Raw genomic sequence first — 23,944 nt, forward strand, 5'->3', positions numbered from 1 at the left:
CCCTCAGTGAAACAGCGACCTCCCAACTTGTACTATCCAGCAACACTGCTTTCGACAGTGGAGACCCAACATAGCCATCATGGCTAGTAGCCATGGACAGCCTTATCCTCCATGAACTTGAGAACAAATTCTGAGCAAAAGCTTCAGCTGCTTCTCTGTTCCTCAGCTTCAGGGACATGTCTTTCTCCACCCCACCCCCTGTTTCCCATTTAATCTTCCTGGTTGCTCTACTTGACACTTCTGATCAACACCAGCCCCACTTCAAAATCTTTTTCCATGCCCATCTTTTATCCTCACATTTCCTGTGTCCCCCAGATCTAAGCCCTTGCTCAGGAGGGGAAGTCACACCCACTGAAATTCCCTCTTCTCCACAACCACTGAAGCTGCAGGAGCCACACACACCCCTGTCCTCTTTGTATCTGGGCCACCTTATTCCCCCCCCCCGAAATAAAATGCCAGTTAAAAGACCTCTGTTCAGTAGTGGATGGAGGGCTGGGGCAATGGCACCCACCTGGCCTCCAGCTGCCCTCATAGCTTCTGCGTACCAGGACAGAGATGGGGAGGGACAAGGTGGTTGTGAGGTTGGCACAGAGTGAATAATACGGTGGGAACACCAGATTGGCTCCACCAGTGCATCAGCACCATGCTGACCTCACCAAGGCCTCATCCCTCCTGCTTTCAGTCCTGGTATATAGCAGCGATATGGGCGACTGGAGGCCAGGTCAGCACTGCTGTCCCACTTTACTGCCCGCTGCTGCCTGTTTGATATTAAGTGGTTTCTTCTGAATTCTGTGTGCTGGCAGGCACCATTTTGAAATCCTATGACTATTTACTCTTAAAACGGCTAATTCTTTCATAGGTCCTGCATGCAAAGAACAATTGCTAAATTCAACCAAACCAGATGTCAGTTTGTTTCCTAATAACCTCCCTGACAACATGCAATAGAGGGATTTTTTTTTTTTAAGAAAAGCATCTGAAAGTTAATAATGGCCCACAAGCTCAAAATAGCTCTCGCCCTATCCAAATCACTCATGTAAGAATTGTTTTATAAAGCAAGTTAATGGAGAACAGTGTCAATGATTGCTCGCTCATTAAAAGAGCGTTTTTACTTTAATAGTTGGAAAGGGATTCATGTGAAGCCCCATTTGACAAAAGTTTGAAAACTCCCAGCCTTAATGAAGAGCACATTTTATTAACTAACTAACACACATGTTCAGTTTCTGTGGGTGGGGGGAGGGGAAGTAAAAAGAAAGAAAAGAAAAAGCAGAAACTTAAATTTGTTTTCATGCCACAGTTCTTTGTGGGTCACGCAATCATTTAAAACAAAATTATGTGCTTTACCAGTTATGGAAATCTTAGTCGGTGTGAAGTGGCTAAGCTACAAAGGCACACATCTGGAGGTAGTTCCTTGAAATCTATGGGACACAGATTTTGTGACCCAGAAAAGAGAGAACTTTAGCGGAACACAGGGTGGAATTGCTTCAAAATGCTGTAGTGCTCCTGATTAGGATTACAGCCGCTCTGTTCCATTCTATTCTCCCTTCCCACTGTCTGCCCACCCTACTCCGGTCAGCATTCTGTGCCCACTGCGCATGCTGCTGAGTCTTCAGAGTCTTCACTCCCTTTAAAGAATTTTGTACTACTGCAAGCTTTGGGTTTTCTCCTCACCAATCCTGCTGATAACTTCCCTCCTGTGTGTGAGCTGAGCAGTGCTGTTTTGGCTCCATAAGGAATGATGCTCACAGCCTTAACACTGGAATGTCTTGGGTCTGAAAGCTTGATCTCCAGGGTAGGACTAGTTTTTGATGCAGCTGCTTCTAATGACTAACTGCAACGTGTTTTGAAATGACACCCTTTGTGGTAGCTTCATCAACATGGGTTGTAGGGCTGGCCCTATCATTAGGCAGGGTGAGGCAACTGCCTAAGGTGGCAGCTGCCCTGGGGAAGCATTATCATCTTGTGACTTTCCTTCCTGAGCCTCGAGCCATTTTGTTCTGTTGCTACATGACCTGTTCTGGACCAGCTACTCTGCCATGCTACTCTCCAGTGTGGTAGTAGATGTCATCTGGTCACCAGTGTTAAAAGTAAGATTCAACAATCAATTTATCTGGCTTTCAGTTGTGGAATTTGGAGGGGCACCATCTTATCCTTTGCTCCAGGTAGCAAAATATCTGGCCCTGGTGGTTTGGGTATGAAAACCGAAAATTTATTTTAACCTCTTGCTTGTTTTGTGACACCAGTTGGACTCCTAACAGACATTCGTCCATGACAATAAAACCTTTCATTTGTTCATCAGCCAAACATGCCGTTAAGTTGTATGGATGGCTTCAATTCCAAACCCAGAAATTTCAGTTGCTGGTACTTTGACTTTAAAGCATTTCAATAACTAAAACTGTCATTTCTTATTCAAATTTAATAGAACTCCAGAGCATTCAAATGGGTGCATTTAATCTAACTTGCCAAGTTTGAATTTACTGGTATATTCTGTTTTTAATTCAATATAGCCCAACTAAGATGTCTGAAACTGACACCAGTTCCTTGATGGTTTGAATTTCAGTAATTTGAATGGATTTGACCATTTGAAAAATACTCTTTGCTTTCAGCTCTCATTTTAAGCTAAGGGAAGATGATTCTAGAGGGGTGCAGCCTGAATAGCATTTGACAATGTTACAGAAGCCCCCCAACTGTTGTGTGTTTTGTTTATCAGCCCCTCTTTTTGCCTCTCTGAAGCTGCAGATCCTAAGCATGCTCACCAGGATGCAATACCATTGAATTCAGTGGGGCGTATGTCCAAGCAAACATGCATAGGATCAGGTGGTAAGAAAGTGAAATAAAATAATAGAACTGTCAGTTTAATGTGCTTTATCTGGTTAGAATCTGATTGACAGACACTGTTGCTATGAAGATCTGATTGGAAAAAAACCCAATTATGCAAATCTATCAAAACAAATGTTGCAGGGAATCAGAATGAAGATGTTTGTTCCTATCAAAACAAAGAGGAGAAAAAGAAGTGCAAAAAAGAGCTATTCCTTTCCTTCCTCTGTGCTGTGCCCCCAACAAATGCCAATGCAGAACAGATGGAAAGGACCAAAACCCAACATTACACCAAGAAAGCAAAAGCATTTGAAAGTTTATTGAAGAAGAAAACTGTGACAGATGCCATAGCTGTGTCAAGTATTAAAACAAGCTGATTCTGCCTTGGGAAATAGGATGCCAAAAAAGAAAAAAAGGGGATGTTCTTACTTTGATGCCTTTGGCACATGGCTGTTGCTCTTGGATATTGCAGAGTGGAATAAAAGACAGCTTGACGGGGCAAAAGCAAGGAAAGCCCCTTTGCACCCACTGCTGGGAAGGGGCATTTATTGCTCAAAGTAACAGCATGCAGGTGAAGAACTAAAAAAAGAATAAGCCACAGCCAGTGATAAACTGATGAGACCTTGTCTTCTGTTATAAACTACAATGCTTAAACCCAAGAGCAGAGCACGGCAGCAGGACAAGCAGCAGCAAATTCCACATAAATGCAAATCTGGAGGTCAGCTGTGCATCTGTAATGGCCAGATGTGCCAGGCAGCCGACGAACAGGATTTGCCAAGGAGGGAATTGAAGGCAGTTTTACCTTAGCACTGAAAGTAGAAGTTTGGTGCCAATGTTGCTTAGATACTAGCACTGCTTGTGTGCTTGCTTCTGTGACCCCATAATGCCTGCTCAAATATGTACAGTTGTACGGTGAGGGGTGGAAACATATTATTAGGATGACACGATGTCTCTAGCCCCCTCTCCTCCTAAAAAAGCTTATCTTAGGAAGGCTGCCATGAATTTCTCAACACGTGGAGGAATAGCAGAAGTGAAGCAAAGTATGAGTATTTGAAAACACTCATCCCTATAAATGTGTGAAACAGTCATATTAGAAGGGCAACAAAGAGTCTTGTGCATTGAAGACCAATACATTTTTATTACAGCAAATGATTCCGTGAACTAGAACCCACCTCATCAGATGCATGGAGTGTAAGCTTTATTTTGATTCATTTATTCATACAATAAATTTAAATTATGTCCTTTGTCATAAACAATGAAGTTATCAAATAACTATTCTGCATTTAATTAAGTCAATAATGAAATATTAATAAATATTTATTATGTAGCTACAAAAACTGCAAAACACAATGTGTTAGAACTAGTACAAAAATCTATCCTAAGCCAACAGCAGAAAGCAGTTCTGCCATTACAGTTGGGCAACACTGATCAAGCACTACCAAGTGCCCTGAAGAGGTATGTCTTCATTTGGCATCAAATTCCATACAAAGTAGATACCAGATACATTTCTGATGGGAGGGAGTTCCATATACCGTAGGTTGGGTGCCACTACAGAAAAGGCCCTATCTTGAGTTGTTGTCTTATATACCAATATAGATGGATCTCCAGAAAGGTTTCTCCTACAAATTTCATGGCCATGTTCATAAAGGGAGAGGTACTCCTTTACATTAGGTATGTAATTATATATACATACTGTGTAAGGGGGAAAATATGTACATAACTAAGTTAAAGCTAGAGACATATGGCAATAGAATGCAGAAAGTACTTCCTGTGACAATTCAATCAGAGTGATGCATCCAATGAAGTGGGCTCTAGTCAGTGAAAGGCTTTATGGTGCCACAAGCCTCTTAAGGTTGCATAAAGCAAAATTCTGCAAGTGATGTTGAAAAAGGAAGTTTTCTCCTTGAGGAACTGTATTCATTCTTCCAGTGTTACTTTTTCGTGATGTTACAAAAGCTACAGGGAAACTGCAGCAGACTTCAGGCTGTTCATGAAATAGAATCATCTCTAGATCACCAAAGAGAGAGGGTGTGCTGAGGTGATTGCCCACAGGTGCTTTGATCTCTTGGTAAAACTAGTACAAGACCCAGTATTTTAACTTAAATGCATGCATTCACCTTTAACCAGCTGAGATTAGCCCCCTCCCAACACCATGGCTAAAGAGACTGAAGGCAAGAGCAGACATTGCTAAGAATACAGCTTGATTTGCTCAGCAAGCTGGTAACCATCAGGAAGCAATGAGGCTTGGCGACTACTCACAGCACTGTGTGGCTCAATTTTGGGACGTTCCATCGCAATGGTGATGCAATTCAGAAAGATGATTACCAAGACGACATGATCAAACATCTTGTGAGTAATTATTTTATTGCATATCACACGGAATCTAGGAAAGGGAAGAGGAAAAGACGACTTAGGAATTAGTTGTCATCACAAGCCTTAAGCATGCAGACTGCCATTTCTTTCTAAACCAAATGTCTGAAACAATCCCCTCTGCCCCAGCCCCACTCTTGGGAAACTGATTCCCCACTCTTACACATTTCTTTCATTAGAATATAACTGCAGATATTTCAAATTGTTCAGGAACAGAGATTTATTGGCATAATTTTTCTCTCAAACTTTTCCCAGCAAAGCTTATTTCAAGGCATCTCACTCTCAGAAAGATCTTCTGTTGGGAACATCACACTTTTTTTTTAGTTGTTTGTTATACCTTATTATTATCATCCCAAAATTACATGCCTGAGTAAACTGCTAGTGTGCCACAAGGAATGTACCAATCAATCAGTCAATGAATCAATGAATAGCTCTTGTGAGTTCATAGAGGAGGCTGTCTGCTGTGGCTCTGTACAGTTCACCACTCTCGCCTGGACTCCCTTCTACTTGGCCTCTGCTGGAGATGGCTAATCAGTTTGGCAGTGTTTCTGCATTGGGTGCAATAGGATTATTAATGAGCTTCTGATGTGTAGTGTGTGCTGCTGAATGACTTACTGCAGAAGAGGCTGCCCACCGTGTGCCTGAATGCATCACTGCTCTAGACTTGCCTAGTCAAAGACATGGCCAGATTAACCAACCATGCAGAAATGTGTGTCTGTGTGTGTTTTCTGAGGTCAGGAAGTGTAATTTGTACCCTTACACATTCAAAAAGCAAATCTTTCAGGTACACATGTGAAGATAGGGTAGCAACTGAGAGTATGAGAGGCCAATGGGCAAAGTAAAAATAAGGGGTGGTATTCAAACAATTATACTTACTGAAATCACATTAAAATCACTACTGCTACCAGTCCCAAAATGTATGGCTGATGCTACAGAGGTACTGCAGGGAGGAGACCTTGCATCTATCTAATGCAGAATTCCTTACTAGTTGACTTATAAAACAACAACATCGTGAGGGTTTATTGAGTAGAAAGCAGAAAATAGTCACACTTAAGATGGATTTGTTAATAGCAACTGCAGCAAAAATTATAATTATTTTTTTTAAAGCAAATGTTTCGGTCTGCAAACACTAATCCCTGCATGTAATCACTTTAGTTTCTCTTGCTGTTGTTTCTGGCTATATGAATGAACGTTAAAGGAACACACTCTTGCCAGAATGATCTACTCTGACAGGTAGGAGTTTTCCAGGGTTCCATCACTTGGTACCTGATCCTTTTAACTGGAGTTGCCAGAGATCAGGGCATCTTCCACATGTAAAACAAGTGCTCTACCTTTGAGCTAGAGGGCGGTATCCAACTAACTCATTATGCCAGTGCAAGGATTTCTGCTTATACAATAGAAGTTCCCTGTTAGTGCCACAAACACTGCCCAAATCTGCTCTGGAGGGTTTGGAGAAACCTCAGAATCTATTTTGTTGCACAAGCAGAAATCCTTGCACTGATGAAACAAGTATTAGTTGGATACCACCCACTGCCCCTCCACAATGTTGACGGCCAGCAGCTAATGCTACACAATGTAATAATTGATTTCAAGAGGTGCTGGCCGCCATTGGACATTAGCACAAGTTCAAATCTTTCAGCTGGCAACATTTTTTTCCAGTTCCCCTTGCAACTGTTAAGTCTGCAGGAATTCTACAACTGCCATGCTCTGCAAATATTTATTTGAGCACAGAATCCTGGAGCCCTGCCTGCCACAGTGTTATCAATCACACTAAGTTGCCTTACTTAGACTGAGGAGCGAAGATGTAGATAGACCAGGAATCTCTTTCTTTGCACCAGGTGGGGAGGCGTGCCCTTATCCAAGCCTTCATACGGTCCTTTTTACTCTTAAAGAGAAAGAGAGGGAGACAAAAATTGAAAACACAATGAGACATCAATCAGCTCCTCCGAGTGGCTGCAGCAGCCATTCAAAACTGTAATCTGTAACGAGGAAAACAGACAGGTGAAGAGCTCTTATGCTACTTTAATTCCCACCCTTGCCCATCAGCCCTGAAGATACCTTGCAGGCTGCAAGCTGGAGGCCGTCTCTGAATTGGACATCCTGGCCTTAAAACAAGGGCTAAGACAATTAATCTGACTGCGCGGAGATGTCACTCATGCTGTGTTGCTCAAGAATGGATTAATGGTATCTTACAGTACAGGCAGGCTCCTCCACTTACAGAAGCAGAGTAAAGAGATGGGTGTCTGGCGGGGCATAGATTGAGAGAAATTTATTGTAGAGATATGCACTGCTGTGCACAGTATCAGCTTAAAGACCACTCCAGCACGGCAGCAGCACTTTAAAAGTAAGTCACTGGGTGGAAAATGCAGACATAGCAGCTAAGAAAGAATAAATATAATTGTCTCTCAATCTCAGATAGTATCAAAACTGTCAAGAAACAACTCGATAGGAAAAACAGAACACAGCAAACATAAAGGCGGCAAGAAGGAATCTCTGGGGAAAGATGGACAGGCATTTTCCTTAATATACGATATACTCCTCTGTGAGAGAAGAGTAACAAATAACAGAACCTACAAGAGTGGCTAGGTTTTACCTTTTCTCAGTGGATTGGTTTTCATGTTATATAAGGACAGATTCTACAGGTAAAATATAGGGGGAGATTCCCACACGGGAAGTGATGGGAACAATAATTCTGGTTACAACTTGATATTGGAGTTTACAAGCAACGTTCTCATGGGCACTCATTGAGCAGAATGACCAAATGCACCGAGGAGAAAATGACTGAATGAAATAATCAAGCCAAACAAAACTCTAATTTGCTCATGCTATTATGTGGGTCAGGTCACAAAGATGCAAAGCCACAGTCTGCTAGGAAAGCAAATTAAGGCACACGAGATGAAACCAATCACGTCGTTCCCAAGGGGACAATTGCAAAGATACAAGATATGTCAAATAATTTGAGCGTGTGGATATTAGTCACAATCTGGAAAATCCCTCCCTGTTTCCGATCTGAAAAGTCTAATTGTGCATTGTTGTTTATTTGTCCATCCTTCCCCTGATATGCACGCAGTTGTATGAAATGAATTCGCATGTTAACAATGAAGTATTAAATGAATTTCCTGTCACTGGGAATTTATGACCTGCTCACATATTAGGAATGCAGGAAGCTGCCTTACACCGAGTCAGACCACTGGTCCATACAGTTCAGCACCGTCTACACTGACTGGCAGCTGATCTCCAGGGTTTCTGTCAGGGGGGACAGATGATGACACCCAGCCCTACCTGGAGATAACAGGGATTGAACCTTGAACCTTCTACATGCAAAACAGATGCCCTACCAATGGGCTTTGGTCCTTTCCATCTAATGTCAGATATGTGGCCTGATCAGATGATGTCTGTCCCACATGCATGGTGGGGAATGAGAAGCAGGGAGTAAACCTGCTCTACCCCTTAAGATAGCTCCAGTTCTCCTTCAAAAGCTGGATGACCAGACATATTACCTACATGTCCCTATTTCCAACTCAGTCATAACTAAAGCTTTCCAATTATTCTCTCATTTTGATTTTCAAGTCAAAAGTTGTGCTTTCCTGAATAGAGGGGGGGAAGCAGAAATATAATGGACGGTGTAGAAATAAATTATTATTATTATTATTATTATTATTATTATTATTATTATTATTTCCTGATAAGGCTCTTAGTGTGTGAATTGTGAATGCTCACCTTTTATCAACCCGGTTCATTGCCATTAATTCCCCTATTTGCTGCTGCTTTGGCACCACATTTTTCTACTAATTATACAGCAGCAACATTTTCCTGGATCAGTAATATAGCAATTCTAGACAATGGGGGTTCATACAGCAATGAGATGATGTCACACAGCATTTGACTAAGCCGGTCAAATTTGGTAGTATACTAACATCACCAAGGGCATAAACTATTAAATTTAGAGGGAGGACAATGCTTTATGAATAGCTGAGCACTTCTGAAGCAATTGTAAAACACACACACCATTTGACACTGGCAACAATGTCCAGAAGCAGCAGCAAACTTCCCCCCCCACTTCAGCGCTATTCATAATTCCTTAGCTCCTTCTTAGCATTTCTTTAAAAAATAAGCAGAGGTGAGTTTCTTATATGGTCATTTGGACAGTAAAAACTAGATCGGTCAGTATAATTGAATGGAATAAGTGAAAAAAATCTATTCTGCATTGTCATGCGCACTGCTAGGACTCTCATTAGCCCCAGGTAATAGGTGGAAGAATGCCTATTGTAATGAAAATGCTCAGTGACAAACTGAACTAAGGAACGAGAAAACTACCTGTCAAGCAAGGTGAGAACAGTTCAGATAACAAGGACAAATTTATTCTTGATCCTTGCCTCTCTGTTCCACAGTTAAATCTATGTTTTGTTTAGAGAACATGTGAATCTCTTCTTTACTATAGTGAATCGCTCTGCTCCCCACTCCTCTCCTCCCCTTCCCAATAGATTGATGGGCTACATCTACTATGTATCACCTGATTCCCAAATACCAGGGGGGGAAAGGCCTTAATTAGGCAGGGTTATTTAAAGATGTTATGTCCACAAGTCCTAGCTAGGAGGCTTCCCTCGAGACATCTAGTAACAGCTATAGCTTGGTCCAGATAATTTTGTAATCTGGATGGGTTCCAAAAGCATCTGCTATTCAAAGCATCGCTTGGTATTTATCTTGAGGCTTTGTAGTTAAATCAGAATGTGTCAGCAGCCTAGAATGCCCCTTTATATCTCCCTTTTGTCCAATTTTAATGCCAGAGATATTTTGAGTTTGTGTAATTGTTTCAAGCAAGTCAGTCAAAGGGCTTTGAGAAAAAGTCTGTGTGTGTTGGGGGGGGGAGAGATTATTTCACTTTCCATACCGCCTGCTCAGTAGGAGAGGGTAAACGACTGGACCAAATATTTTCTTATGCACGGTCTTCTTTTAGGGGCAAACTGAGACAAAGGAATTAAAAGAAAGTAACAAAATAAAATTTGAAATGAGAGTGTTGAGCTGGCCTAGAGGAAGCTGGTCTACATCTAGATTTTGCTGCGCTCCCCCCCCCCCCTCAAAAGAGTCCTTCTCCCCCATCCATAAGATTCTTTCTCTGCAGAGGCCAGAGATGGAGGCTTGCTTACAATCAGCTTGATTGCTTCTGAAGTTCACATTATGTTCAAAGAGATGGCTCAATTATGTTATTCTAATCACATCTACTTCAGAAGACACACCTGGTCGGTATGAATATAGATGTGGAAGAAAAGAACACTGTAACAAACACATTTGATAGTAAATATTATGAAGGGATTCTGTAATGTACAAATGCAAGCAGAGTCCCTGTGGATGCAGATGTGAATATATGTCTATCCAAGGACTACATTCCCTTTGATATCAACTGGTGTTTTACTTAGAAATGACAGTCGGGGTTTTAGAAAGGCGTCTCAGTGATTCCTTTAAGTAAGAGTATTGATAATCCCCTGATTGGGGGTGTCCAATGTTCTTAATGTATACTTAAGGCCAATGACACATAGGTTTCTGAAAAATGGGGAAAATGTATAAAAAGGAGGGAACAAGGAAAAGCTTACAGAAAAAAAAGTGGCCACTATTGTTTAACTTTCCAAGGTTAAGAACAAGTCCCAGAGCTTTGCAAAACCAACTGTTCAAAGACTTATGAAATTGATTTTTTTAAAGCAGCAATTTTCTACAACCTTGAATGCAAGAACTTAATACCAAAACAACCACAGGTTTTAATGGGTCACAGAAGTAAAGCTGGAAGTGGGATCCCAATGAACATGTAATGTCTGCTGATGGAATGGGTCCAAGTTTCTAAGTTTACAAAGATGCAAAGAAAAACCTTCATATGGGCAAGTAACACAAGCTTTTTGTTTCACTCCAGTTGAGGTTTCCCTTGCAATGCAAATAATAGCTTCAGAGAGGTCATTTTTGTTTAGACTTAAGGCAGGAAAAGAAAAAAGCTAGTTTCAGCTGCCAATGGTCCTGAAACTGCTCAAGCTTCCCCTCAGCTCCTTTTTTCATACCATAAAATGTGCATGTTGAATGCATTTGCACACTTAAAATCATGTCTAGTTTGGCCTGCAGTCACCTAAGACTTTCATTGACTTAATCACTATAGGATGGCAATGGCTCAGGGTTTTGGTAAACCATAGTTAATCGTTAAACCACAATTTCTGGCTTAGTGTTATGTCAAAATTAGGGATCATGGTTTGCTATTTACTTACTGATTCCGATTAATTTGGAGCAAAACAAACCACAATCCCTGGTTTGGACTCAACACTTAGCTTAGGATCCTGGTTTCTTTCTCCTGTATGCTAGCAAGGAGGAGCAAAGCAGGCAATATTTACTATGGTTTACTGTGACATGCAGATGAGGCCCAGTGTAATTTTTACCTGAGGGTCCAGCTTCCTCCTTATTCAGCGGTGAAAGCAAAGTAAACACATGGAGAAGCCATCCTGACTGCCATACATTTGATGGGCTGCTACTCAAACCAAGACTTTAAGCATAGTGACACCAGCATTTTAGAATATATTTCCTATTGAAATTAAACAGGCACCTACAATTCTCACATTTTGTCCTTTAATGAAAAGGTTATTCTTCTGTCAAGCATTTTTAGAGAAATGATTTTATTCATTGTAGGTCACTTGACACTGTACTTTGTAATTTTATGATGCTATAGTGGATTTTTATTGTTTTGTTCATTTGTTTAATTTGGTACACACCATGATACATGCTAATCTCACACCTGGTATATGCAAACTGAGATCCAACCTGCAATAACTAGACTCATTCATAGGTTTGTTGACACCCTGTGACCAAATCATTTTTGCTTCAGATCACTGGTTCATGCATAGCAGTTCTGCTTTTTGCATGTGTTCATTCCTGTTATAATTTCACCTTGCAAGATAGTCCCCCTCACTCATTCGCTGGGCCTATGTATGGGTGGATTATCTATTTACCTCCTGACTCACATGCACACACAACAAACTCATCTATTTCCACATCCTTAAGGATGCTTACAAAAAGTTCATGTCACAATCAATTTATTAGTCTTAAAGGAGCCACAAAACTTGTTATTTTTACAGCTACGTACCAACGCATCTACTTCTCTAGAATTTGTTTCTAATAGTTGCAGATGTTCATGTCATGTTTTTCACCTGTACTGCAGAGAAGAGATGGTCCCAAGAGTCCTTGTATGCCCCTCCAGGAGCCAAGGCTATACAAGGAACGATGTCTGCAGGTTTTGATTTGATTAGTCACATTCTGCATCTTCTGGGTGCCCAGAGGCCTTGTTCCTTCCTAATGGATGCTCTGTGCAATCTCTCTAACTGCACTTGATGGAGTTGAAGGAGATGCCTGTCAGCTTGCAGTTTACTTCTTTGGAATCAGCTGTATGTATGTGTTGTTCTGTGTGCTCAGGAGCTGCACCTGAATTTACGTAAGTCTGGCTGTATGCCCCTGTTCTAACTGTGGGTATTCATTGGCAAGCAGAGATACAGGGATAACTTAGCCTCATCCGTCTATCCAGCTCCAAACTGCAGCTGATTTTTCTCCTGTTTTACCCCCACCCGTTCCTTTTAACTAACGTTTTCTAAATGGCCTCCATGGCCTAGGAAAGAGCAACATTCATTAGAGTACTGCCTCTTTATAATTTGAGGCTAATAGGACAATTTCTCTCCTTCCTTAGGAATCTCTAAAGGGAATATATAGAAGCAGAAATCATCCACTTGAAACTGAGCACAGGATATAGCTCTGTCTTTGAAAAAAAGGGAAATCTCTCTCTCTCTCTCTCTCTCTCTCTCGGCTAACAATGCACACTGAATAGCTGAAGATAATCCACTTGCTAATGCTGGGCTTACCAGTCTGGGCTGGCTACCCATGAAGACCCACAGAAAATTCTGAATGACTTCTGAAAATTCTGAAGGAGTCTAAAGCAAGGGAACGGAAGGGCATGCATGGCAAAATGACAAGATTTAGCTCCCCCCCTCCCTCTGTGATTTCATGCTTCACAATACAGACATTGGGGTTGTGCTGGATAAAAACCACAACATGACAAACTCACACAGCAACCTGGTATGCCATAGCATTTCCCCTCACTCCACCACCTCCAATCCAGCCTCTACTTGGAGTGGTGGTGGATTTCTATAGGTCACTCCAGGGGCTTCCTACTGGGATTGAGGGGGGGGGGAGCCACTGCTGTCAACAGGAGCATCCCTCCCATAAGGTAATTGCCTTATGGGGGGATTTTTAAGGGGACCACACTGGATGAAGTGTTAAATAAACCTCCCCTCACTGCATGCTGCAGTCCCAGTGAAAATTACGCCTTTCACAGAAAGCGTTGTGTGCTACTCACTTAACATAATGTGTAATCAGGGCCTTGGATCCTATGCACATCTTACATTGGGCTGCTATGGCTTCCCTTGATTAAACACTTTCCGTTCCAGTGACTGAAGGAGACATGGCCCCCAATGGATTCCTTACTTGACAAACATGGATTCCAGTGATGTCTTGTGCTCATTAAAAAAAACCCACACCCAACAATTAAACAAAGAAAAAGCAGAACTTTCACCTGTCTTCTAAACCCTTTGAAGCAAAGGGTCTAGGCGTGCTGGCTCTCACTTACCAAGTTGCCTTCATCATCCATATCGTCACATTCAGGAAGTGGATCTTCCAAATGAAGCTGCTGTATCAGAACTCTGGAGGTTGTTTTACCATTGCAATCTTGGTGCTCTGATACAGAGGTGTGGCTACTGTGTATGCTGCTGGTCCGGTATAGAGAAGGCACCTGAAGGGTATCTTGGAAGTCAAAAGAGCCTTTGGTTTCCAGTGACTCAATGCGGTGAGGTATAGTGCCATTAATGCTCCCAGTCCGACTGGACTGCTCTTCATCAGAGCTTTCCCCTTCCTCTGAACTCTGCTTCCCATCCCCGGATAGAAGTGACTTGCGCTCTCCACTTTGGTTGCGACGTTTCAAGCTGGGAGCCCGCCCTATGCTGTTCCAGCTTGACCTGCGGCTGTTCCAGCTACCTCCGGCACTCCAAGGACTGTGTGGGGAACTCCGGGCGCTCACCTGGGGCAAAGCAGCGAAGAACAGGTAAGAAAACCAAGCCAGGTGCTAAACAATAACCACCTGGGGCCTGCACTCAATTAGCAAGGCCTCAAGCCATCAAACATCGCAGTAGGTGCTCTGGTATGTCACACCCTTGGAAACAACCGCTAAGACAAGAAACAAACAGCGTGACAAGAAAGACAACTCACGTACCGGAGATTTGAGATCATATGTATTAGGATCCATGGAGATGCTACTAGCTCTTCGGGAATCATAGCCTTGAGCTGTTTCCCCATAGATGGCACTTTTCGGCATGGGCATTGGTGTAGCGGCGGTGTGGATGATGAGCGGAGGTGTTAAGCTCTTCTTTAGCTCTGGGTGGTCACAAAGAGCCATCACTGAGAAAAACAAAGGACATTTAAGTCATACCCTAAGGGTGGAGGCAAGTGAATGCATGTGTCAATGTATTGATGCCAACTTGATGCCATGTGCTTCTGATCTAAAGAGATTTCTCCTCCTCATCTCTTCCACCCTTGTATAATATGAGTTTCACATTTTTCTGTTTGTACACTTCTTGTACTCTACTCTCTTTCATTTAGCTCTGATCACTTTTCCTAAATACACATGAATTACAAGTAGCAGCGCTCTGCTTCTTCCATTCCCATTGAGAGATACCAACAAGGCCAGTCTCCCTTTTCTGGTGGATAGTCTTTAATGACACCCTTAAAGGTAAGCAGCTTGGGCAGAGGGAAGGAGCAACATAATGTACAGTAGGCTTCTCCAACCTGATGTCATGATGAGGTTGGACTACAATACCCATCGATTCCAAATGATATACAGAAGTATCAAGTCTTCTTCCCTACACCCCCCCCCCACCATGAGAAGGGAAAGAGACCGGCCCATTAAGCTAATGGTCTGTAAGTCATGTATGAAATTTTTAAGGCCACCAAATAGGAGTTTCCTTTCTGAATTCTTTTGATTACAATCATTCAATTATGTTCTCTTGAATCAAAATCGCATTAGTTCAAAGTGAGACTATTCTGGAGTTAGAAGTTCAAGAAAAACAACACCCGCTATTCATACTAAAATGAAAAACAGTTCTCCTTGAAGGAGCAGCAGCTACTTACAGGCTGGATTTGAAAAGTTCTTAAGCCCACAGTCTTCTTCCAGACTACGGGGGAAAAGCTCCCCTTCAGAATCAGATTTAGTAGCATCACCCTAGATCAAAACAAAGTGCCTTAGCAAGCAGGATGAAAAAGCGAAAGTTAACTCAGGATTCCCCTTCTGAATAAAAGGGTCCTTTCACCCAACAAGATATCCACTGTTCCACTGAAATTGTTACCACAATGGGACATCACCTTCCACAAAATGATGCATGCATATATTGATAGCACATCAATTCACTATGCAGTAATCCTTCAGGAAGGGCAGAGAGGCTACATTTGATTCAAAAGCAGCTGAAGACTTGAATGGGGCAGGAACAAACTGTTTAACCTCCATCAGTTGGAATCTCAGACCGAAACACAGCTAAATGCTCTATTGGCCAAGTAAAATTAGACTCTATTCTTAACTTACTTTCCTGGCTATTCAGACAAATTCCTCATACACCTACATTCACAGGAAGTCAAAATGCTTCTTGCTGAAACTGATTTTTTAAATAAGATGTTTGCAAATTGCATTGAGACATATACATGGAAGGCTATTCACTAATTATTATCATTACTGATAATATACAAAATAATCAAGATTTTAACCAGGAATCTGAAAATGTATCTTGGTGATTACAGTGGGTAAGGGAATATGGGTGACGATACTGGAAAATGGGAATATATAGAAGAAAGTCCAACTAAGTGGGCAGCCTCTAATCTGATTGCTGCATGCAGCTTTTTCAAAAATAGTTAACAATACAAAAATCTGCAGTCAAAACCTTTTCTGGGAGGACACTTTCTATTGTTAGCTATCCTTTGGGAGGAAGGGTAGAAAACAAGTTCAATAATAAAGATAGACTTTTACAAAATTTAGACTGGTACAAACTACTGATTAGTAGTGTGAATTCATTTATTTGAATGGCTTGAAGTAAATATATATATCCTATCTGGTTGCCAATGAAGAGCAGTGACATGGGTCTACATGACTGAAATGGTAAGATCTGGATCACTTGGCTATAGGCAACGGGGTTTTACCACATGGGCAAGTCCTGTCTAACAAATTAGAAGCTTGAAGCTGACAAAAAGCTTGTCCCTACTAGAGGGTGGCCTAGAGCTTCTTCCAATTCCATGTTAAATAATTCACTTGCTCATTAGCCTCTGCCATTTGCTTCACTGTTAGGTTTCTAAGATCAGGCATCATTAACAAAGGGCCCTCAATACCTTCCCCTTGAGTCCTCTGATCCAATTCACTGGCACATGTGGTGGTAGATGGGAGAGTGTTATAACCCAAAAATATAAGCCAGGAATAGCATATACAATAATTATTCCAGTCCTGATTTCCCGAAGAAATCATAATTCCAGAGAAGAGTAGTCTCCAGTGAGTTTGATGTGGTCAGTGGAAGAAGTTGATGCAGCGATAACAGAGAAGCCAAGCAATTTTTTACTTTCCTAGTTTTCTAGCTAAAGTAAGACAACTACCACAGCAAAGTACAACAAAGTCTACATTGCTGTTCTAAAAAGCCTTGGCTCACCCTGATGACATTTGGTGCTTGAACAAAACATGAAAAGCAGAATGGGCAGTAGTTAGGAGGATAATGCTAAATGGCTGGCTTTTGAAAACAATTTTTGCCTGATTAAAGAGTACAGGGCACATCATCAACATAAATGACCTTTATTTTCTCTAATTAAGTGCCTGTGTCTGTTTATCTATGTAGCTGAGCACATAACGTATTTTTTCTCCAATCAAGCTTTGAACTTTTTCTCAAAGATGCTTCTTCATCAAAACAGAGAGTGCACATAAACACAAAATCCTGCATCTTCACCAGGTCTGTATGTAGGGCATTAGGTCTATTTAGAAATACTCAGTCTCCCCCTATTATGGTAGGTGAGAATTGTTGAGGAATGTATTCCATTAAAAGGGACTTAAACTAATTAGTTTTTTTGTGACACAGAATCAACCTGACTTCTCCTCTTGGAAAGTTTCCCAACAGTATACTAAAGATGAACTGATTTATTTAAGACAATAATTAAAACAGGATTAGAAGCAGTAATCTATTAATCTCCACAATTAATGGATCAATTCATTAGTGTTTTAGACATGATTTAACCATGCTTTCACAGATAACAAGAGGCATAGCAATAGGGAAGGACAGGGTGATGTTTCTTACTTGATCTAATGCTTATTACTTTAAGTCAGGGCAGAGTGGTGAATCTCAAACCTTTCAGATTTTGTTGGGCTTTAATTCATATCAGCCCTAGCTAGCATGGCCAATAGTCAGCGATAATGGGAGTTTTACCTATCCCCCCTTTTTTTCTTTACTCTGTAGCCTTTTGGTAACTTCCAGAGGGCTACAGGTTCTCCATCCCCAGTTTAAATGCAGAAGTATCACAAAGCTTCATGATCAACTGATCTCTTAACACCAAAAGAATTTGGTCCAGCATAAGGTATCATCTTTTATCTATTTTGTATCTCTTGAGATTTAAAGTATGGAGTCTTAACTGAAGCTGCCCCCTGTTGAGATGATGCCCAGAATTAATAGCATTGCTGTAAAATAGCTGCATTGCTTCTTTCAATCAGCCAATGCATTAAATACGTTTCCTCAACAATAACTTATTATGCTATTTAGTGGAGATAAATGGCTCACTTAATTATCTCTAAAAGGTCAGTTGTGTTTATATGCTTCAAAATGAATATGATGGGCTGGGTTTAAACCTGGGAAACTCCTGAAATAACTCCATGGGGGGTTTCTTCAGTTTGGCAGTCCATTTTTCTGCAATTCCAATTTCTCACTAATGCTTCAAGCAAAAATGAGAGAAATTCCTGTTCAGATATGTGCCTTTATAAGACTTGCTGCTTCAGAAAAATAAAGTGTTTTTGATGAGGAAATGTGCCAAAGCACGATATGACATTGCATAAAATATCACATTGCAAGCAACTATATTAGCACAAATGTCCAGAGCCAAACTACTATGTATGTGGAAAAGTATGAACAAAAGAGAGGTTAATTAATTAATTAACTACTTGGTGGTTTTTAGAGTGAAGCTGGATTAAGATCCTCAGATTGAAATTTGTTATATCTTTTCATGATTTAGTTTGAGTTCCTAAAAATATAAATAAAGAACAGGGGGGAGATACTTTTATCCTCCAGCCCTGCAGCACCAAACCCCATGTTTCCTTTGAAATAAAGCACCCCTGCCAAATAATATACCAGCACCTTTGTCAGTACACTAAGCACTAAGTTTAGCCGCAGAGAAGCATCATCCACCAGGGCTCCAATAGAAATTACCTGTTTTTGCACTCCCAGTTTGCCTTTCTGGATGAAAAAGGCATCGTATGAGTGAATGTAGAGTTTAAATCTTTTTTTTCTAGAAGCACAAGTACTTTGAGATGGCCTACAGGGTATTAGAGATATACAAATGTAGGGAAAGCAGTATCTGGCTATAACACAAGAGGCTTTTCATCTAAATAAAAGCTGCTGCTTCCAATGCTGAATGGAAATGGAGAAAAAATGGGAAGGGATAGACACATGGCAGGAATAGGCTATGGAAAGGGAAGCACAATTTATGAAGCGCTTGATTTCATGGAAATAAATGCAGCCTTGTAGACTTTTAGTATGTCAACATTTGACATAGCTTTTGTGTCATCATTCTGGGTTGTTGTTTTTTTAATATAAAGAAAACACTGTTAGCATACAGAACATTGTTAGGATTTAGGTCCATCAGCACATCATAACTCTATGAAAGAGTAGGAGTATTAAAACTTGTTCTGACCTTTCCTACATACCCTAGACTGGGGGATTTCGCTCAGAGATTATTGCCCAAGTTATCTGCAGTTTTCTTTTTTTTTTTAAAGACACCTGCATTTATTGCAGCTGCCTCGATTTTAGCACTGACTTTTCCAGAACAGAGTTGTCTCACACATGAGCATCCACAAAACGTGCTTGATTTTAGGTCTCTTCTGTCTTTGAGGGGTTTCTTTAATCTCTCTCTCTCTCTTTTAACAAGAACTGGGTGTGGTATGCAAAGCAGTTAACAGCCTGTTTGTAAACCCCGTGCAAGGTCAAGAATATGCTGAAAACAATATGGGTCACGTTATCTTAGAATTCACTTTAATCCAATGGGCAGTCTCTCAGTGACTTGAATGGTCTCTGGGCCTAAGCTAGTACACCCCTGCCATTGGTAGTAAGTAGATAAAACAATTTTATGTTGAGAAAGTAGATATAACAATTTGTATCTCTCCATGAACATGAAACAAATCTACATGCATAAGGGCAAGTGCATTAGCGTAGTAAATGCAAGCAAATCCCAGTGATCCCGACTGAAAGCAAAACCTGGATCCATGGAGTCACAGGCAGCATGTTGCTCAAGCCTATCTAATGCTTGGAGAGCACTGGCCAAGGCATGAAACTGAACTTCCATATGCAAATATTATTTAAAATGGCATCTACCTTTTAGGGAGAAACCAGAAGCTTGTGAAGAAAAATCTCAGTAGGGAGGAAGGAAGGAATCCAGAACAGGTTCTCAATTATTAAGGGGACTCTGTTAATTCCCTCAAAGAAGGAAGAGACTTTAAATCAAGGCTAACTTGACAACAACAACAAGTCCAAAACCAAACAGCTACCATGATGAGAACAGTGGCGATGATGTGATTGTTCACCACAGAGGGAGAGAATGAGAGAAAAAGAGAGAGAGAGAGAGAGAGACAACTATCAGACGAAGTTTGGGGTGTTCATGCCAAGGTCTTACATACCACTGACGAGTCGACAGGCAGCTGAATACAGCTTAACTGCCTACTCGCTGCTTCCCGTTTGGTGATTTCCTGAAGTAAAAATGAGGAAGGAGGGTGAGGAAAGGGGCAGGGAAGGAAGGGAAGGCGGGTTTACAGGTTTTACAAATTTCAACATCAAAATTGAGAGAGTGGATCAAAGGGGGAACGATATCGGTATAAAAAGGATGGAAACAAAAAGGGAAAAGTGAGAGAAAAGGGAAGGCACCCATTGGGGTCAATTTCGTATCAAGGAGAAGCAGTGGAACAGGTCACACTACACTTGAGTCGTCTGATGCCTTCATATCTGCTCTGTACAAAGGTTAGTTCAAGCTGTTGAACATCCTTCATGGGGGGGGGGGAATCAGCCTTACCTTCAAATTAAGAGTTCCAAAGAATTCTTCTTTCATTTATTGCTTGTTTGTATATAGCACAGTATTAACAGCAATGCATTTTTATATCTGTTTCATAAGATCAAGTGTGTTTCTCAAGCAGAAGCCCCCACCTCCACTCCCCAATGCCACATAGTAAACCACCTTTAAAGTTTTGATATAGAAAGGGGTATGTGTCTGCTGTTCAAGGGGGAGAAAATATGTTGAACATAATCAGTCTGACTTTGTTGTACAAACAGGCAAGGTTTTCATGCAAGTTTCAATTTGTTAGCTAAGGATTTAATTTTCTCTTGCCTGCCATATTTGGTGACAGTACGGTTAATTTCCAGGGTAATGATGTCAGTAAGTTAGAACCAATTGAAAGGAAGACTGGTCAAAAATTTGGACCTAAGCAGAATAGTAAAACTTACATATATCAGCTGCTCAATCTAAACTATTATCAAACTCACTTGCAGAAAGGATAAGCCAGAAAAGGCTAAAATGTGGGTTGTTTTTTTTAAAGGACAATTTTGTGATAGAACTGTGTTTTAAATATAAGGCATGGCCAACCCATTCCAAAGGCACTACCAAGAGATGATTGTAAAATAGCTCATAATTTCCCTCCTCCTTCCTCAGGCTCTGTTCCCACACATAGTTTAGGCATGGTATGACTACTATTATGAATCTTAATTATTTACACACAGCTACCATTCCCTTGCTCATAGGTTGTTTTGTGGAAGGGTACAAGTTCGAAGAATAACTGACACAAAAGAGGGATATGAGATGAGCCAGCCACTAAGGATTGCCTGAGACAAGCGCAGAAACTGTAGGTAACATGAAAAGATTACCAATGGAATAATATGCTTCATAGATAATATTATCATGAAGTCCCTCAGGAGAGAAGCTTTATCTCCGACAGAAAGCTCTCTCACCAGAAGCCAATGTCCCCCCCCCCCGATATATCCCCCAGGGTACAGACCTGACAGCTCAGTCAGTAATTTTTGCATTACCAGCTCTGTCAAACAGAGTCGCACTCCTCTTATTGCACAACTTACAACTGCTGCAAATTCAGACACAAAATTCAGACTGAGCATAAATAAATAAATAAGCCACTTGCATGCTGCAGGGAACGTGTTATGTGTGCATCTTGAATGAGGCACCAGCGAGGCTTAGGTTTTAAAGTGTGTGTGTGTGTGTGTGTGTGTGTGTGTGTGTGTTTTAGAGCAGCCCCGTTCCTTTGTATGTTTGCCTGCTGCTTAGCAACAAAAGGGTCCTGCACAGCCAGGCACTAAAATTAACAAAGTGTTTCCAGAGTTGAAGAAAGGCACTTGAGGATCACAAAGATAAAACCAACCGCAACATCGAGAGAAGTTTTCAGAGAGAAATCTCAAATAAGTGGGTGGGTCGGGGCACTTAAAGGAGCAAAAAGTATTTGAGGTTGTTTTTTAAAAAAAAGATTCACGTGACAAGACAGCAATAAACCTTGCTACTTTATTTGAAAGAGGGTTACTTGTATGCAAAGCACGTTGTAAGGAAGGAAAAGCCCGAATGAAACTCAAAGGCTGTTTGATTTGTTTTTAAATAGAACAAAAATTAAGAAAGAAGGACACATCCTAAATCTGTGTAAACTGTGTAGGAATTCATAGAGTTTTGCTGGCTCACTTCAGAGGACATTCCGACCACAAAGAAATAGCAAACCTGTTGGTGTTCTATACATGTCCTTTCATGAGTGTAGCCAGTATTTTTATGGGGGGGGGGGGGGACGACCTCAGATTTGTTTTGATTTTGACTGATTTAGGGGGGCAGTTGCCCCTGGGCTACACTCATGTGTCCTTTAGACATAAGGGTACCATCAGGGCTTTTTTTCCAGCTGTAATTCACCGGAACTCAGTGGGGCTACCTTTGAAGGTGACCCGGAAACTACAACTAATCCAGAACGCGGCAGCTAGACTGGTGACTGGGAGCGGCCGCAGAGACCACATAACACCGGTCTTGAAAGACCTACATTGGCTCCCAGTACGTTTCCGAGCACAATTCAAAGTGTTGGTGCTGACCTTTAAAGCCCTAAACGGCCTTGGTCCAGTATATCTGAAGGAGCGTCTCCACCCCCATCTTTCTACCCGGACACTGAGGTCCAGCACTGAGGGCCTTCTGGCGGTTCCCTCACTGCGAGAAGCCAAGTTACAGGGAACCAGGCAGAGGGCCTTCTCGGTAGTGGCGCCTTCCCTGTGGAACACCCTCCCACCAGATGTCAAAGAGAACAACAACTACCAGGCTTTTAGAAGACATCTGAAGGCAGCCCTGTTTCGGGAAGCTTTTAATGTTTGATGTATTATAGTATTTTAATATTCTTTTGGAAGCTGCCCAGAGTGGCCGGGGAAGCCCGGCCAGATGGGCGGGGTATAAATAATAAATTATTATTATTATTATTATTATTTTGGCGCCTCTCAGGTGGGTGCCGTTGCCATTAGAAGAGAACAAAGGAGGTGTTCGTGGTGAGTTCTGGCATCCCTTTTTCTAGAAAATAGCACTGGGCACCATATTAATTTCAGGCCATTCATACCAAACCAATTCATACCAAACCAAACCAAACCAAAAACTATCAGTAAGGGACATTCTAGGCAGGTAGACTTGACCAGTCTAGGCAGGTAGACTAGGACCAACACACTCAAGAGTAAAGAATCCTGGAACCATTTGGGCAAGAGTCAGGAGGTGGTTGTGCATTTACTGCCTGAAGTGTGATATATTTCCCACTCCTTGAGAAAGAAAGGATTGGCGCAATGACCCCTTCCTAGGTTATCAAAGACGAAAAAAATACTATTACATGGAGACATGGGCATGATACCAAGCAGAAACGACATAAATGAAATAAAAGCACTTGGGAAAGATATGATTAAAAACAAATAAACAGCTACTCTAGCTGCATTGCCCTAAGAGGCCCCCATAAATCTTCTCCTTAAACTGCACTTGAAAGAAAGAAATAAAAAGCATAGCAGTGTTTCTAAATGGGTTTTTATAGTGTGAATGAATATGATGGCAAAAAAGGTGACAGACCTCAATGGTTGTTATTCTCCTGTCACACCTATATTATCAACAACACTTTAATTTAGAACCCATGCTACCACTAGACGCTGCTGAACAAAGCCCAAAATTAAAGGCATGCTTGGGAAGTCATGCAGAATAATGTTGCCTTTCGACCTTCACTATGACAGTTTACTGCTCTGAGACTAGATTTTTGTTCACCATCCCCAGCTGCAGGGAGAACTGCTTGGGGGCTAGTTTTAAGAGGGCTCAGCTACCTGCCAGTAAAACATGGAGGCCAAACTCTCTTCAAAGATTTGCTTTCCAGCTGTCTGCAGATGGTGGCAGAGAGGACGTTTAGTTAGCAAAAGATCCAGCTTTTAGC

At 41.4% G+C, this 23,944-nt stretch overlaps 1 protein-coding gene across 13 annotated transcripts in view; it reads right to left on the minus strand.

Annotated features, from left to right (window-relative positions):
* The window catches only part of CACNA1G (calcium voltage-gated channel subunit alpha1 G), a 327,715-nt gene that overhangs the window by 67,988 nt on the left and 235,783 nt on the right, over nucleotides 1-23,944 (minus strand). For 11 of the 13 annotated variants that reach the window (XM_080993532.1, XM_080993526.1, XM_080993530.1 and 8 more), the window contains exons 14-19: nucleotides 20,153-20,221; nucleotides 15,382-15,472; nucleotides 14,468-14,652; nucleotides 13,829-14,275; nucleotides 6,969-7,069; nucleotides 5,074-5,197 (exon numbers count right to left, since the gene is read on the minus strand). In XM_080993532.1, coding sequence (XP_080849658.1) covers nucleotides 5,074-5,197; nucleotides 6,969-7,069; nucleotides 13,829-14,275; nucleotides 14,468-14,652; nucleotides 15,382-15,472; nucleotides 20,153-20,221 — 1,017 coding nt within the window. The remainder of the gene's footprint in view (nucleotides 1-5,073; nucleotides 5,198-6,968; nucleotides 7,070-13,828; nucleotides 14,276-14,467; nucleotides 14,653-15,381; nucleotides 15,473-20,152; nucleotides 20,222-23,944) is intronic. The other 2 variants (XM_080993535.1, XM_080993533.1) reach the window with 1 other exon arrangement.

Source organism: Podarcis pityusensis, assembly GCF_964106645.2.
Source record: "Podarcis pityusensis genome assembly, chromosome: 2".
Classification (NCBI taxonomy): Eukaryota; Metazoa; Chordata; class Lepidosauria; order Squamata; family Lacertidae; genus Podarcis; species Podarcis pityusensis.